The sequence below is a fragment of the Sebastes fasciatus genome, chromosome 9 (assembly GCF_043250625.1).
Source record: "Sebastes fasciatus isolate fSebFas1 chromosome 9, fSebFas1.pri, whole genome shotgun sequence".
NCBI lineage: Eukaryota > Metazoa > Chordata > Actinopteri > Perciformes > Sebastidae > Sebastes > Sebastes fasciatus.
The window spans coordinates 23,696,410-23,714,347 of NC_133803.1; the positions used below are offsets into that span (position 1 = coordinate 23,696,410).

Below are 17,938 nucleotides of genomic sequence, written 5' to 3' on the forward strand. Positions count from 1 at the left end.
TGCTGCTTTATATGCTGGACTAGGCAGGATTATTGTTACGGCTTGTGAGGACATGCATTCACCCCGTTTCTTAACCGCAGACACACGTTGATTGAGATACAAGCACCCCTCCCCCCACATTTATCTTCTTTGCCCTCTTGAAATTCACTGTACAAGCAGAAACACACACCTCTCCCCAACGCCTCTTTGGGGGAAAGTACACAGCAAAGTGTGACATCACCTCTGAGCTGCACCGGTTACCAAGGTGATAACAAGAATAGAACCCCCACCCCCCCATAAAAATTGGGATGCAGAGGCAAGGTTTGCCACGTCCTTGACTTGAGGGCATCAGGTTAAAACCTTAACGCATACCGTCTCTGTCTTTGCATTTAAAATCATGATAGAGAAACAACGACTCCCTCTGAGGAAGTCTACTTCTGCTGCAGCATGTGCTGTCCATTAGCCTCATCTGTAAATGTCCCCTGCATGTGCTGCAGTGCTGCAGTATTCTGCAGCAAATTAGTCCATTTGCACAGTGTCGCCTCAGTCTGCTGCAGCAAAATGAATAGAATTGGATAGAACATGAAGTGATGATGCAGAGTTATAGTTTGGGGAAACAATGGGAGGGAATGGGTGTGCTTGTGTGACAGATAAGGATAAGCCAGAGTCAGGGAGATTCCAGTCAAGTGTCTGCCGGCTGCATTTACAGACAGCTCTTATCAGACAGGGTGAGGCAGAATAGCAGCAGAGGGAAAAGAGTGAACACATACTCAGTGTGCATATCATGAAGGACTGTTTTAGAGGAGGAGAGACAGCCAGACATCCCATGAGGCCAGTGCCTATTCTCTCTCTCTGCAAGACCGGAGCTTGTGATCACTCATCACCGCAGCTCCACTAAGGCACAGGAAGCAGAGAGGATCCTCAAACACCACAGAACTGCTTAAAAAATCTGAGCTCTGGGAGAGGATAGACATGCACAGGTGCTGGTAGAGGGAGAGGAGGGAGCGAGAGCGCATAGAGAGAGAGAGAGAGAGAGAGAGAGAGAGAGAGGAAGAAGAGGGGGGAGCAGTGAGGGGAGGTGTAGGAGGAGACTTTGACTTGCTTCAGAAGGGAATAGGAGCCGGAGAGCAATTCCAAAACAGCTGTCCGGCAGACGTCCCAGTCGACAGAAGTACAGCCCCGAGGCAGAGACAGGAGGCAGGGCAGTGTCAACAAGCCACAGGAGCAGAACAGCAGCCACTGAACACACACATACATACAGACACATCAACCTCAGAGGCTGCAGCATTCAGGAGAACAGCAGCGATACCTGGGACGGATCAACCAAGAGGTGAGTGTGAGCGGGAGCATGTTTTATTTCACTCTGTAATCTGAATTAGTAGATAGGACAATGTTGCTGCAGTATGCCTGCCATCATGTAAGTGTTTTTTTATCTTGAATGTCTGGAGCAGAACGGGATATTTCTTAGTGACAATGAAACATGCGAAAGCATGCATGGCAAGTTAAGCTTGCACAGGAGCGTTTGTCTCACACATGTAACACAAGAGCTGAACTGTTAGGAGCAACATGATATCCTGTCCGCTTTCCAAGAGACATTTTTAGTCCAGCTACGCGCTTAAGGCATGTTCCTCTGAAATGCAGAGCTGGCTTTGCCTTTATCTCTCAAGGGGAGAGGAGGTTTTTGTGGGTACACTAGGGGGGATAGGACTTTTTTTCTTTTTTTGCCAGTGTATGTTGACATTCCCTTCATGTTTCATACGCTTTGATTCGGCTCCCTGCTCATCCCTGCCAAGGATAACTCTGGCATGTGCTGGCCATGCTTGCGGGTGGCACAAGGGGGAGCGAGAAAGAAAGACAGAACAAATACTCCACCCTGCCATTCGCCTTCGTCACCGCCACCAGGCCCCCGAAAGTAAGGCCTTCGCCTATAATTGAGGTTTTTTTTTTTATGCAACAAACAGCTCAGTCTATTCTGTAAGGCTACCATTACCCTCTGTGGTATGTGCTTTTTATAACAGCCCCAAAGAGAGGGTCTTTCTGCTATTCAAAGGCGTGACACAAGAAGTCAAGGCCACGGTTAGATGTCAGAGGAGTATTTGGAGACTTCAAACTTCCACAAAGTTGCTTTGTAGACACAGCGGAAGGAATAGAAGTTTGTCTCCCACATGCTGATGATGTTAAACTGACCACAACTACTACACAAGTGCAAAATAGCGTGCTACTTTTTTAAACAGCGCTGATGTGAGATGTCAGCACAGTAATCCCATCACGGGAGGAATATTTAGGTGATGCACGGTGTCTATTTTAAAGAATGGGGAAGTCAAATACAGGTCATATTTTGAACAGCTGCCCTCCTGAGCCTCTCTCTCTCTCTACATCCCTCATCACCGGCTTTGGAGCAGTTCGAGCATCATCAAGCTGTAGCATCTATTTAGGCTACAGAAGATTTACACTGCCTCTAAGAATATACTGACCCACTAAAATCACACGTGGCTTTTAGGTGTCCAGAAATACCCAGACAAATCACAACCATTAGTTCAATTACCAGATACCAACCCTACATTTATCAGCCCCCACGCTCAGGCTTTCATCACCTCGCTCCCACCTCACTAATAACCGACCCTCCAAGCACGAGCTGATGAGGCAAAGCTCCATTTTTAAAGAGGCTGGAGTGGCTCCAGATCGTTTCATGCCCAGACAGATAGCTGTTGCTGACCCAATGACACAGTAGTGGCTTTATCCTGCAGCTCCCCATTATGTCTGGATGGATGGCTGCTCAGGCGAGCACTTCTGAAAGCAAGGTGCCATCAGATCCCCCACTTCCCCCCGGAGGTGTAAATGAAACCCGCATTCTGTGGAGGCGCCGGGCTTGAACCAGTCAACACGTGCCACGCCGCCTCTTTTTGGATTAGTTCCAAAAGAAGGGTGCAAATCTAGCCTTGGCTTTGAGATATACCAGAATGCACCTGCTCAACTATTAACATCCTGCAGAGACACAAATGGATTCACTGGGTCAATCCATAAGGGTCCATCCTGGGATATCCTGAGGTGTAATTGATCAATTTCCTCTTGGGCCAGATTAACTAACATTTCCATAACTCTTGAGATTCTCTACATACACTCGAATCAATAGTACTCATTCAATTAACCCTCATACTGCAGCAGATTCCTAAAAAAACAACAACATGGGGATATTGTTTTCTTCATACTTTGCTGTTGGCCTCTGGAATTCCAGTCATGTTTGCCATATGAGCCAAACTGGGCCACCAGCAGGACGGCTGACGTGAAGGTCAGACCTCCAGGCTTTCATCGCACCAGCTGACTTCTCACGGGCCACAAGTGTTGACCTTGGGTAGGATGCACAGCAGATGTCCTCCTGCGAGAGTTGCAAGACTCTTCTGCAAGAGGATTTCCTACAAGTTTCGTCCATACTATTGATCCCATCTATTATAATGCATGGGCTGTGCAAGAGAGAGAGGGTCCACACAGACTGGTTATAATTTCATCAGGGCAGACCAATAATCAATAGGTACGTTTGATAAGAAGTATTTCAGCAAGCAGTGACCTTCTATTCTTGGGAACAGCGATGCAAAAGTTAACACAGATATAGATATGTGCGCTCTGAGCCCACAGGAAGCAGCTTTTGGCTTGCTGGTGCATTTGTTTCACTTCCTATCCGAGCCCCATCTCCCACTGCAGCGAGCATCAGCTGTCAAGGTCAGACAGGATTGAGGAGCAGCAGCATCGAAAGGGAAAGAGACTACAAAAAGAAGTGGGAGGAAGAGAAATGGAAGAAGCTTGAGCTAAACAAGTGAGGGATTTTGCTGTATCCCCCCTCCCTCCCTTCATCAAACACTGCAGCACTCCTCTTCGCCCTCCTCCTTCCCCTTCCCTTTCTCTCCCTCACTGTTAGCAAACAAACACGCTCTCCATCGCACACATGGCGTGCATTCAAAACTGCTATCTCTCACGAGCGCAGTCAGGCTCCTCGCGCAAACACTCAACACCAGCACTCGAACACACAAGGCCCCTCGGAGAGAGAGCGGCACTGCCATTCAACAAACTCACACATGTTCCGCATCCCTCCGTGTTTGTCATGGCTATAAATAGCCCCATGGTGCTTGCTGGCTGACAGGTTTATTTGTGTTGTAATGGCATCCCGTGAAGTGCGAAGATTTCACGTTGTACTTCACATCTTATACAGTTTACTGAAGCCGTGGCTCTCATAAGGCTGAGGATATCTGCGCTTCCTCAAACAGGTTGGAAACACAAGAATCCATGTTGAGAGTGGATGTCAGCGCTGCTATTTGGATTCAAATGCGCAGCAAGTGTCTGTCTCTCTGGCTCCACACTAATGTGCCTGCTGAATAAACATAGCCTACTTAAAGTGTCTCTGATAAGGCTGATGCAGTGCGTCTCGACGGGGTCGGTCGCAGCAGGAATGTGGATGTTTTCTCGGTGAAACTTTTTTTTTGGACCTGACCGCCCAGGCACTTTTGTGCGGCGTTGTCACTGCTGACAGACCTCTCATAAGTAAATATGTCTATAAATGGGCAAGCTCTCTCCTCACTGGTGCTCTCTCCCACCCCCCCATCACACACAGTCAACTCCCTTCCTCCACGGAGTGTTTCTCCCTTTCTCCTCGGTTGCTATGTCATTTCAAACGGTCAAACCGATTCTCTCCTCTTTCTTCGTTCATCCTACACTAAGCCGGCTGCCGACATGGTGACATTCTGGGTTGGATTTGTAATGGAAAAGCTCTGAGGAGGCAGCATGCAATCAGGCACCTTTTATCAAATCCAATCCCGCCTTAATAATGTTTACCCATCCTGATGTATTGTGCAGCCTGGCTGGTATCTCAGCCCCTTATTAAACCCTCTGCCCATCAATTCACAATCTGCATCACCTTCTTTCTTCAGATCCACTTGCTCTGTAATCCCCTAAACCTCTTCCCTCCCCTCTATCCCCCCCGACTCTGATCCATCTCTTTCTATCTGTGTGCGTGTCTGAGCAGTAACTCGTTCATAAAACAGGCAGCCCCGCTCTGATCCTCCTAAAGTCCCGCTTTGCTTCTCCTCTCCCAATCTGCGCTCCAGCTGGTCCACATTAGCACATCCAGAGCCGAGGAGGCCAAAGGAGGCTCATGTGTGGAAATGTGAACAGAGCAGCGAAAAGCCTTCGACCTAGGCCTCATCCTCCTCCTCTACTCTCTGGCTTCTGAGCTCGCCAGATGCGAGTTGAGGATAAGATTGTTTTCTCTTGCAGGATCCAGAGTTTGTTTGTTGCTGACCAGATTTATGGAAAGCAGGATAGGAACCCTTCAGGAAATGTGTCAGTGCTGAGTTCATGTTTTAAAGAAAAATGCTGACATACTCTCTGTTTGTCTCTGATTTCAGGAAAGTGGCCATTTGACCTTCCTACAGCGACGGACGTCACCAGTCCTGCTTGGAATCTCGTTTCCTGATCGATGCCGCAATTGCTGAACTTATTTTTGGAGTCCTGTCTGTTACTGAGAATGTAACTGGAGCTCCTCCCGGGGGGAACTGCAACGTCCAGAACTTGTAGAGCGTTTCCGACTTTTCTATCCTGCATATCTGAGATCTCTTCCGCAGCTACAGCCATGCCGGCAAAAGCACCCATATACCTGAAACCCAACAATAACAAGAAGGGAAAGAAATGTCGCCTCAGAGATATTCTGTCCCCAGACATGATCAGTCCACCGCTGGGGGACTTTCGCCATACCATCCACATTGGCAGGGGCGGAGAGAGAGACGCCTTCGGAGACATGTCTTTCCTCCAGGGGAAGTATGAACTCCTACCCGGGAAGGGAGGCGTCCACCCTCAGTACGGCATCCAGAGTGAGTTTCTGAGAGCTCACAGCACTGGCGATGCTTCTTTCACCGAGACCCCCTCTCCGGTGCTCAAGAACGCCATCTCCCTCCCAACTATCGGCGGCTGCCAGGCGCTCACCCTCCCCATGATCTCCTCCACTGTGTTCTCCATGCCCCCGGAGCCGCTGGAAGACATCATGGGGTCTCCCATGAAACCTGACAGCACAGAGGAGGTGGAGATCTTGCAGATGGACGCTCTGCTGCGCTCCATGGACGTCTTCAACAGCGGGCCTCCATCTCCTTCCACAGATATCCAATCGAAGCCTGACGTCCTCCTGGATCTGCTGGAAAACACAGATAAGTCCACCTCGAAGGCAGTCGCCAAAGCTAACAAAATAAACAAGAGCAAACCCAGGTTTGACAAGCCATCGTCCTACTATATCAACGGTCACAGCACCTTCAAAGCTAACGGCAGCCTGAACAGTGACATGAGCAGCGACAGCTTTGACAGCTTTTGCGGCAAAGGGGACTTTCAGAGCAAGATCTGCAACGGCGGCAGGAGTCTCAACGGAAACGGCAACTGCAACGGTTACGGACACTTTAACAATGACATTACTCTGGGCTTCAAGCAGGAGCTCTCAAAGTGCAATGGAGAGTGGGTGGACAGAGACAGCGGTGTGGAGGAGGGCCGCATCTGTGATTTTGAGTTTGAGTTTTCCAAGGAGAAGACCATGTCGCGGGATTCCCTCGCCCACATCACGGGGTCACTCCTCTCCCTCGAACTCGATCTGGGCCCGTCCATCTTGGACGATGTGCTCAACATAATGGATAAACCCGCAGCGAAGAGCAGGCCTTGAGCTGCGCCGAGGCCCCAGGAGGACAAAGGGAATTATTAAACTATAGCCACGAGGAGGGAAAGACTCACAAAGCAATCAAGATGGTGTCTGGATATATCATTGAGATGAACGAGCTACAATAGACAGAGCTGCTTATGTTTTTATTGTCAAAACATATAACTATTCTAGCTTCTATGGAGTGTTGATTCTTCTTCTTCTTCTTCTTTTTTGTTTGCCATGCCAGCTGCATGTTTAAGATGCATGTGCTATTGAGTTAAAACACAGCCATCGTGCCTTTGATTTTACATTACTGTAAAAATGCTACATGATAGATTTGTGTTCTTATGTTGACTTCCACCGTATATACACAGTAACTTTGAGGCCCTTTGCTTTTTTTACACAGTCTTGAACATATTGCATTTTGTGACTTTAAGTGTGTTTAACAAAGCATTATTTTGTCTGTCACATAATTCATTTGCCACATTTCAAACAGCAGAACACTATGCATATTTGTGTTTTTAAAATTGTAACACAAATAAATTCATTTTGTCCTATTCTGGCTAATTTTTGACAGGTAATGTGTGCATACACCCGAACTGAGAGTTAATTCCAAAAGATGATTAAAGTCAAGGTGAAAAGCACTTTTAGATCACATCCCCGGTCATATTGTGCACCTATTTAACAATATATACAAAAAAATGAGAAAAAAATAAATGTATTTGTAGTTTTATATCAAAATCCAATGATCTTTTCTTCCTGTAAAACTAAATATGACATGTGCTTATGTAAGCTAGGACCAACCAATTTCAACCAATAATATCATGATCATCCATCCATCAATCAATCTGCAACTTTTAGTGACAAGGGAGGTGTTTGTACAGTCTACAATGGAGCTACAGTCCTCAGTAACTCCAACACGTTCTCATCCCAACTAGTCACACACTGCCGCTTTGTCACACCCCTTAGTGTCACTTTATTTTTGGCATCAAAACCGCTATAGAGGGCTACAGGAATGAGTGCTAAAACCCAGAAAAGAGTTAGCATTTTAGCACTTCCGGTTCCCTCATCTGGAAGTCAATGGGTTTTTAGTTTGATGCCTGAAATAAGGTTTGTGGTTAACACAAGCTTAAGAGATTTTAACATTTAGTTCTATGATATAAAATATATCAATAAATAACCTCGTGAATTCTGAAGCGCTTACATGTCTTAAAAAAGGCGGTTGCTAACAAAATAGCCAAACGTGAGCTTCTGGCGATTGCATTCCCACTTCAAAAATCATAAAAGTGGTGTCATTTGTGAAAATTATCTTGCTGAACAAAACATGTTAGTATCATAAATGTTTGTTCGCCACAGAGTTTATTTTCTGCAATAATCCAAAAGCCAATAGAAAAATCGAGGGAACTCAGGGCGATGCTAACTTCCTGGTTGGCCTACAAAAATACCAGGAGCACTCTATAGTTACCCTTGGTATCACTTTAGGTTTAGGCAACAAAACCACTTAGTTAGGTTTAGGAAAACTACATAGTTGGGCTTGAAACTACTAAGTTTTTACAGTGAAAATGAAACTAAATGCGTTGAACACGTGACATGAACGAACAGCTGATTGTAACGTGACTCACGTGACACAAACAGCAGTCTCCTGGATGAAAAACTACATCACCACAGTCACTCCCGGCGCCCTTTCTGGGAGTGTTTCCTGTTGCCGCAGATGGGATTACATTGTAGGTAATGGAACGACCCGCTGCGTTTCATACCGCCGCTAAAGGGTTCCTTGTGCGGCAGTAGCACAAGCCGACGGCCATGACAAAGCCTCGGTATATGACACCCGGTATTGTGCTACATGCTAAGCCCGCCGTCTTTTAAGTGGTCCAATCAAATGCAAAGGATTTGATTTAAATCCCTCTAGTAACTGTACACCGCTCAAATATTCTGTTTCACTGTGGAATACATCACAGTACAGAAGCTAAAGACGCTCTAACTTCAGTTTCACTGGGACTTTAAACAAGATAACTCGAGAGAGGCTGAAAATGCACTCAATTCGACTGTTACCAGGCCATTAAATAGGCTTCATCAGTTGCTATAACCACCATAGATCTGGGTCAATAGAGGCCTACTACACCTCATACGATGTAAAGTGAACCTTAAAAGATAAATGTTCTACATTGTAAAACCGAATGAAACGTTACATTTTGAACACCAACCTAATATTGGGTGTAGTAGGCACCTAATGACCCACATCTGTGGTGCTTATAGCGGCAGATAACACCTATTTAATGGCCTGATAACAGTCAAATCGGCTGGAAGATGCTGGAAAAACATGTAGCACAAAAGGGAAAAGGCAAACATGACAGATAGCAAGAAAAGAAAGAGCTACAGAATGACAGAATGGTTTTATTTTCTCGCCTTTGACATTCCTCGCATTCTGCGTCCCTGTCCTGCAGTGGGAGCACCGGTGGGGCTTCATCTGCCCAACCAGGCGCCTGCTCCGTTTGTTTGCGTGTGGACGGGACAAGCAGAGGAGGGGGCTCAGAAATTCCCTGCATTCCAGCCACAGAGCACAAGTGTCCAGGACCAGACATAAATCAGCTGTTTCAAGTGAGGAGGGAGGGCTCCGGACCTCAGAGCCATGCTATCTGCAGCCAGAATGTATAGCGAGATGAGGCTGTAAAACACCGCAGGCAAACTTTGTTCAGTGCTGAACGATGGATGAGTCCTCTCCTTCTGTCTAGTTACAATAAAGATGTGTTGACCCAGCAGTGTTGGAGCAACAGCCTGAAAGAGCAGGACAGCAGTGGTTACCCATGCATGCAGCCTCTTGAACTCAACCACCCCTCATTGGGGGCCTCCTCGCCCTGATCCTCTGTCCCTTTGAGCCCAACTTATGGAGGCTTATGGCAAGCTTCCCCCAAACACCCACGTGCCACTGTGTCATCCTCTCTCCTAACACATCCAGAGTCATTTATACTTGTGTTAGCAAGCTAATTTCATTTGCAAATAATTATCTGGGTTCAATTCCACTTCTGTCATTTAGCAGGCCAATTTGGCGAACCTCCCCGAATCCTTCAGAGGCCTCAGAATGTCCGTAAACAACCACCGCCGACCCCAGCCGAGGCATCTGAAGCCCCCGTGAAACCAGATGTTAGAGGAGAAGAAAAGCCATGACATGGCAGATACCTCGGCCGCTGGAAAATCCCAGCATCGGTGCTAAAGAGTTTGCATATACTGAGTCGAAGCATCCAACTCTCCAAGTATGAGTAATGAAAACCTTTGCCGTCCAGGTAATTACTATGCTTACACCTGCAATGGCACGTCATTGACTTGATGACAGCCTTTAATTTCGACAGGCATGGACCCCAAGGAAACTTCCTTTGGTTTACAAAAGAGCCTTTAGTGTGTTGTGTAACGCATTGGCAGTATTTCTGTAGAGATGCCAGACACAAAATACCAGGAAATACCAGTGTTTTATGAAATCCAACACAAATACTCGACATATGTTACACCCTCAACGCTGCCTCCATGTTCTCCGAGTTCAGCGCTCCACATGAAATACAGTGTTTGAGCGACTAGTTGAGCCATAGAGGTTTCTCTAATGGAAGTCTGTGTTTGAATTGCACAACTTCAACAGTGTGTTTTAGTCTTCTCTGGAGGCCGGAGGGCAGAAGAGAAAACACCATAAACGGAAGGTAGAAATAGTGCTAGAGGAAAAGTTTCTCATTACCACAGGGCCAAGGTGGAAGTTTGACCTGAAGAGACCTCGACTCTGAAACTCCATGTTACTGTAACACCACAAACATGCCGTACAGCAACACAATCAGCCAACTCATTGTGACACCCACAGACTTACAAGCAGAACAATATTCCACTTGTTTTACTGGCAAGTCACATAGCCTAGCTTTGTGTTTTTCCATTTGCTTGAATCTCTCTCGAGATAAATTCACTGAGAAATGAATGTTCCTTTTTTGGTGAAGCCAAACTGGTGTTACTGAAAACAGACGGCCAAATTGGTGACGTGAGCCGAGAGAGGGAGGTGACACGGGTGTTGCCACTCTACCTGCTGCCTTGTAATTTCCCCAACCAGTTGCTTTCTTGACAAAAACAGAAAAAAGCCTAATTGCTAAATTCTGCCTCTTTGACTTTGATGCCGTGGTTTAGGAGGACGGTGAAAAACACGAGGAGAAAAAAGAACATAAACAACTTTTAAAGGCAAATTCTACCATATAAAATATAAATCACCCAGGCACAAAAAGGCTATTTTCACCAAACATCCGCCCTTACATTACAAGGTAAATCATAAACGTTCCTCCAGCAGATCGGTGATCCAGGGGATCCGGCTCCTCTGTTTCCTGGGCTAAGGTGAAGCTGTCAGTTCACAGATGAATAAGCTTTTGGCCCAGAGGCCACCGGTGCCAAAGAAAGCACAGCTCAGACCCAGCAAAATTTTCCACCCGACCTCCACAACAGAGCTGCATAATGTGCACACTGTCTTTCACATAGAGGTGTCGGTGTAGGAGCCCCTCGTAGCCGGACTTGAGCCTCGTCAGGCGGATGAGAGGGGAAATTTTAATAAGATGTTTCCCCATGTGCAGCAGGATAAAGCTCCTCTTGTCTTCACCTGCTACAGCACAAAATGAGCTCAAACACAGATACTTTCCATCTCACCAACAGACCGGGGCAGGAGGAAATATCTGCTGTATGAGCGCAGCTTCTCTTAGAAATATTATTGTGAAATATTTCTCTTGCTTGCTGGAGAGATGTTATTCATCGTTGATGCATACTGTACGTGCCATGCCTCTGCTAATCGGGGGCCTCAGTAGTAGAAAAGCTTCTTGAGAACATTTTCTTTGGGATGCTGAGCATGGAGCTGGGAATCAAGTGTTCTGCAGATCTGCTGATTTAGCAGCGCGGGGCTGCAGCTCCCTTTTCAAAAGACAACAACAGCAGAGAGCAGAGAGAACTTATTCCCAGGGGTGAATAAAAATGAGCCTGAGCAGGGGGTTGATGCAGTGCAGATACGAGCGAGCTCACATGTAGTTTGGTCTGGCAGGCAGTGGACAGCTCAGGTTCACTGCACTGTTGACTGTTGTTTGGCTGACAGTAACCATAGCGAGTTGAGTTTGTGTCTTCAGCACGTGAGGGCCGAGCTGAGAGGAGGGCAGAGAGAGTTAAACAGAGCTGTGTCACCACAGTGACAAAACCCAGGCCCAGTTAATGGTGCTCGGTGCCACGCTATGTAGAGCAAAACAAGAGCTACTGTAAGCTTAATCGTACGCTTCATTTATCTCTAATCTGCATCATCTTGGGGTTAATTGCACTGGGGAGTAATCAGCACAATACCTGGTCTTGTACGAATAGTTCAAAAATGGTTTCTGTAAACTATAGTTATAGCTATTAACATTGATTATTTTTAATTTGTATACTTTATAAATTGGTATAATAATACTAGTTTTGTGTTCGGTAAATCACTTGTCGTGCTGCTAAAACATTTCAATACAGTTATTTAATACAGCTGTGAGTGGTGTCAAGGGGAGGCAGGTATGGTCAAAAGTAAGTAGTCCTCTAAAGTAAAATGTTTATCTTTAGGGTCCAGGAGCCCAATTAGTGCTATAGGTGATAAAAGAAAAAACTAATTTAAAACGAGACTATTTAACTTTTGAAAGAAGAAATAACACTAGAAGTGCAATCAGAGAGCGCAGACCTCTGCCAAGGCAGGTTTCAGATATGATGGACTCATTCTAAGTTAACGAAAACACAATGATTCTTAGTTTCAGGTGATTATACACTAATGAAAACATAGTTATGAATATTATATTACATTTCTGCCAATAGATCCCCCGAAATGTTACACACTGTTCCATAGATGTATTACATATAGCAAACTTAGATATTGCTGTGTAAGTGACATGAGTTTAACTTATTGACAGTTCTCTGCCTGTGTTATTGTAATAATATGTTTGAGCATTTATCATAATTTCTTTTAACTTACTTTTGTGGCAACTGTGCTTTCCTTTTTTAAATCTAGACTTTCTTCTCGCCTTTATTTCCCACTTATTTCACAAATAGTTTTTGTCAAACATACGTATGTGTTACACTGCTTGATTAAAGGAAAATAATGCTAAAACCATGTAAGCTCTTATTAAAAAAATAATTGCAAGTAAACAAAGGAATAAATAAAAATCTAAATGAAACTTAGGAATTCAACAATAATCTATATTTTCCCACTAACTCAAACACACTGGTGTTTTATTATATTGATTCATGCACATCAGCCTATTGTCAGGTGATACAGTACAGATTGTTTCCCAGATAGACACGAGATAATGTACATTATTAGGTTCAGCCTGCAGTCGGTGGCATTCACTGTCAGCTTTATGATAAATACTGCAGAAGGGTGCTCTGAGACATCGGGCTTAGCAAAAAGTCTGCGCTTGCCATTTTAATCGGCTTAATTTACAACAACCCCCACACTGCAAACAATTCATGAATTATTCATATTTATTCCTATTTATTCCAGCCTGGGAAGAATGGGACTGTGACTGAGCCCAGTGGGATGGGACAGTAATGTATGCTCTGAACTCTCCTTCTAAGGCAACACGAGGGAACGAAACCAAAGGCAGTGATCATGTGAGTCTTTCTAAGATCACCCGTGTCTATATTTTGTATCTTTTTAAATGGCATGCCCCCAGCAGGGCAGCAACTGCCCATCAAGTCCTCTCCTTTGGCCAGCAACCTATATTCACCCAGAGGAGGTATTTATATATTTGCTCTTTGCTGCATTTCCTCCAGACAACCCTCTGAGAATTCCTCTAACGCCATGCAGAGGGAAGGGTGAGGGAGGGGAACGGGCTTAGGGGGTATATCCCCTTATAGATGTGAGTGACATCACCTACCATCTTTTCCTCTAGCAGGTCAACAACATCTCTGTCACCATAATGAGATGACTGGACTCAATCACCTTCTAGGTCCAGATAATGAGGCCAGGTCATTGAGTTGCACTGGGGAGTGGCGTTTATTGGCGGGTACATGGCATTCCTAGGAATAGTTTAGAGATTGTTTATAAGATTTACATGCAAAATGTTTCTGTTGCACGTGTCATTTTCAGTGTTACTATTTTTTATATACATTTTTTAAATATATTTTATACGAAAATCCGCCTATATATACAGTCTGTTGATAAGGCCTTTCATTAATTGTACCATGAACCGTTATCTATAGTTTATATAATCTTGCTTGTGACACTGAAGGAATAGTTCAACATTTTGAGACATACAGTACGTCCATTTGCTTTCTTTCCAAGAGTTAGATGAGAAGTTCATTATGTAATGGGATAATGCTACATTCACACAAGGTCGACAGAAAAGAAAAAAAAACCGTAAAACCTTTATTTTGACTTGGGAGTGTTCACACATGGTTACACCCACTGCTAGCCTCGTAGTCACACTATTGAGTTTAGACACACAATGGAGTAATTGAGCTACTTTTGCTGCAGGGAAGCCAAAAACAAACAAACTGTGCATAGTTATTTTTCCCAAAGTGAGAAATTATTGATATCTGTGACTCTGAATGACAGCTAGGCACCTGACATAAAAGTTTTTTCTTACGGTCTAAATGATATGACATGGAAGCGGCACAAGTACGGACCTGGAGCCAATTCATGGTTAGCCTAACCGAGCATAAAAACAGCTATTTAAAAGCAGCTTATATCCATCTGCACAGTACTTCTGTGAAACGTTTCAAGCTATAATGGAGGTTGCTAGATACGGTTGGTACAGTAAAGCTACAGGTCTCTGTTCCGGCATGACTCCCCAGGAAGGCACTGCGCCTATTTGCACTCCACCTAAAACCCGAAATTGTCGATGTGAACTGGTTAAACTAAGGAGATACAATGTGTGTGAGATTGATAGATATAGCCTTCCACTCTCGTGTTTGTATGTTAAATATGTAGCCACCCAACACGTTCTCATCCCAACTCGTCACCTACTGCCGCTTTGTCACGCCCCTTGGTGTCACTTTAGGTTTAGGCAACAAAACCACTATAGTTAGGTTTAGGAAAGAACTACATGGTTGGGCTTAAAACTACTACGTTTGTAAAGTGAAAATGAACATTGTGAACACGGGACACGAACGAATAGCTGATTGTAAAGTGCAAGTTAAAAGGACACAAACAGCGGCCTCTTGGATGAAAGCCCTGTTTTTGTTGGACCAATCCACCTCTCGTCCCACCCCCCTTTTGTGTCTCTTTTCGTTCTATAAACTACGTCACCACAGCACGTTCCCTGTGCATTTACTGTTGCAGCGGATGGGTTTACATTGTAGTTAATGGAAAGCCCAGTGCGTGTCATACTAGCGCTAAACGGTGCCTTGTGCGTTGATATCTCACGCCAACGGCCATGACAAAGCCTCGGTATTTGACGCCCTGGGAATGAGAACGAGCTGAGCCACCGCCAGCAGCCGCTTAGTTTAGCATAAGGACTTGAAACAGGGGAAAAGCTAGCCTGGCTAACCGTCTGTAAGAGTGATATCAATCTTCTCAAGTAACTCCCAGAAAGAAAGAGAATCTAGAGGTATCTTCCAAAATGCTGAATTATTGCTTTGAAAGCTGCATCCTTCAGCTGCTCCATTAACAATGAACAGGACACTGACTGTGTTGATTCATGGCTTGTTTCACCTGATGAGCATTATTTAGTATTTCTAACTCTCAGATGGCCATTGTAAAGCTTTCAACTCTCAAAAAGCAAATCTTCCCACATTGCTAGAAAATTACCTTGGCTCTAGAAAGTTCGCCTCCTGTTTATTTTCAGTGGAGTTGCCTCTGCTCTCTTGATAACATGCAGAATTCCAGACGGTCTTATATCTACAAGAGAGGGATGACTCACGACTCAACTGTCCAAGACCGTTTACTCATATTTTATATCATCAAGTGTATTTGTTAAGGATACAAAGTGACCTGCATGGAATTGCACATAAAGGAGAGTGTATGAAAGTACCGGGTGTTCAGGTCAGAGGGCTACATTCCTGCTGTTATGGCCTACAGCCTTCAGGTTTCTGCCTTTTAAGGTAAGACCCCACTCTGTTTCTCCTTATCCCCATGCAGGCTTGATCCCTCTGTCTCCCTCTGGACTCACTGGGTGCCCCAGAGTCTCCTTTTTATAAGTTGTCACCAGCCAGTCATGCGCTCACATCTGCAGGAAATTTCCGAGCAGGTTCCTTTCCTATAGGACCGTAAAAAAGAAACAGCAGCTGGCGGCCATTCGTTTTATGCTTTGTTTGGAGGGGCTTTTACACTTCAGGTTTGCACAGCTGAATTACGGTCAGGCAGTAAAGCAGAACAACACACAGCACGGAGAGAAAGAGAGCAAAACACAAGATCTGCAAACGTCCAATTTTAGAAAAAGAAAAGAGGAAGAGTGATGAATCAGTGCCGATCTCGTAGTGCTGTGACCTCTGTCCTGCTCTCAAGAGCTGCATTGTGCTTCCACCTGAAACACACCGAGCTACGTCTGCAAAATTCATCTCATTTCCATTTGACACCGCGGGGAGTAAAGCAATATAACAGCTTATACTTCAGCCTCTTTCACTGGATTGTCAATCATGTGTGAGGGCCGAGGAGCCCTGGCTCTCTTCATAACCTGCATCAATATTAAGAATGTCTTGGACAGCGTCCCGGTATGCATCAGGATCAACATTAAATGACTACCAAGAGCTTTAACATGAAACAATACAATAGAAGCCAATGTCTGGATCACCAAAGATGACTCAATAACTCAAAGCAGAATGTCATATTGTCTTCAAATATTTCCCTGTGAAAATACACCTTTAAATCCCCGTCGGGCCGTGATTCAAGTGATCAATGCTTCACCGAGCTGACAGAAGAAAAACAGCAAATGGAGTGAGCCCTCCACAGGCAAGATGTTCTATAACACTATGTAGAATATTATTTTTCAATGTTCCCAGTTTAATCAACTCTTACGTAACTGACCTTTCCCAAGGGTCACAGAGGTCACAGGGTCGTCTTCTTGCGGGAGAGGAAAAATACCCTCCCAGATGCAAAGTTCATATTTTGGCTGTCAGTGAGTTTGAAGCACATGGCATCTTGTGAGGAATATCCCTGACCAAAGACGAATCACCGAGGTCAGAGTTGATGTCCTCTGAGGACCTGAGTGCCAGCTGCCCCGCTGTCCAGTTTTTGAAATATGTCAAATTGACGGATTATTGACGGTTAATCAGATAAGGAGCCCAAACACAGAAGCAGCGATAAATACTGCTAATACCAGACGCTACTACTCCCTAATGTCTCAGTGATTACAAAGTTGGATGCACATTGATAAACAACAGTTAAGAAACAACACAGAAACTGGTCAGGATTCCCTCCGAATGTACCAGTTAAATGTTTCTGGGAAAGTGTATCTGCTTTTCCCTCCATCCTTTTGATGAGACTGATCTCAGTATCACACAAAGTGCTACGTCTCAATGACACTTCAGGACTGGAGTTGAATGTGTGCATTTGGAGCTCTCCTAATTCATTGTGGGGATTGTCATCTTTATTATTTGTTCATGGCATGCATTAAAGGTACAATGTGTAGGATTTGGCGACATCTAGTGGTGTAGTTGAAGATTGCAATCAACTGAGTACCCCTCCGCTCACTCCTCCCTTTCCAAGACTGGTTGGAAGTTGGAATAGTTTTCTATATTTCACATGACAGATTTATGTATTTCTGTTTTTTCGGTGCTCTTCTCACTGGTTTGAAGTGGGTTGCAAATTGCTGTGCACCAATTCGGGTTTAGCAATATTTGATTTAAAGCCTGATGACAGTTGTTTGGTTATTACTTTATATCATCAAATCTGATCAAACTACACAAAAACAGTCTTGATGAAGCCGATAACATGGATTCAATTTAAACTCTTAATGAATAAAACCTGAGAAAGTTTTTTTAGGGATTTTCAAAAAAAGTATATAAATAAATACCAAAAAAAAGGAATTGCTTTAAGAATTTGACTGATTTGTGTCCAAAGGTAAGTAGAGGTATTATACACTTTGTTTTAAATATTAAACCTTGTTGTTTCACATATTTAAAAAAGCAAAAAAGTTTAGAACGCATCTTCACCAGTTCAATTACTGTTGAGACTTTTGCTGCTCTTTCCATGTGTCAGTCTCTGCTGTCATCAGCATGAACTTGAATTACTAATGTATGGAAAACAGCCTTTCCCACCGCTGTAAATGAGCAGAGTCATTAAGACAGAGCAGCATTACTTTGAAATACTGTCACTTAGGCTGTTAAATAGAAGTAATGGTT

At 44.5% G+C, this 17,938-nt stretch overlaps 1 protein-coding gene and 1 long non-coding RNA gene across 2 annotated transcripts in view; one reads left to right on the plus strand and one right to left on the minus strand.

Annotated features, from left to right (window-relative positions):
• Nucleotides 1-1,088: 1,088 nt before the first annotated feature.
• On the plus strand, nt 1,089-7,200 carry cdc42ep3 (CDC42 effector protein (Rho GTPase binding) 3). Its single transcript, XM_074646830.1, has 2 exons — nt 1,089-1,309; nt 5,376-7,200. Exon 2 carries the CDS (start codon nt 5,600-5,602, stop codon nt 6,665-6,667), a length of 1,068 nt encoding a protein of 355 aa, XP_074502931.1. The 5' UTR covers nt 1,089-1,309; nt 5,376-5,599; the 3' UTR covers nt 6,668-7,200.
• Nucleotides 7,201-9,224: 2,024 nt separating this feature from the next.
• Nucleotides 9,225-17,938, minus strand: part of LOC141774288 (uncharacterized) — a 49,385-nt gene continuing 40,671 nt past the window's right edge. The window contains exon 5 of the long non-coding RNA XR_012595296.1: nt 9,225-9,418. This is a non-coding gene — a long non-coding RNA (uncharacterized LOC141774288). The remainder of the gene's footprint in view (nt 9,419-17,938) is intronic.

What these genes read in the sequence shown, in the direction of transcription:
- cdc42ep3 (XM_074646830.1), top strand. Translation starts at nt 5,600, where the DNA reads ATGCCGGCAAAAGCACCCATATACCTGAAACCCAACAATAACAAGAAG.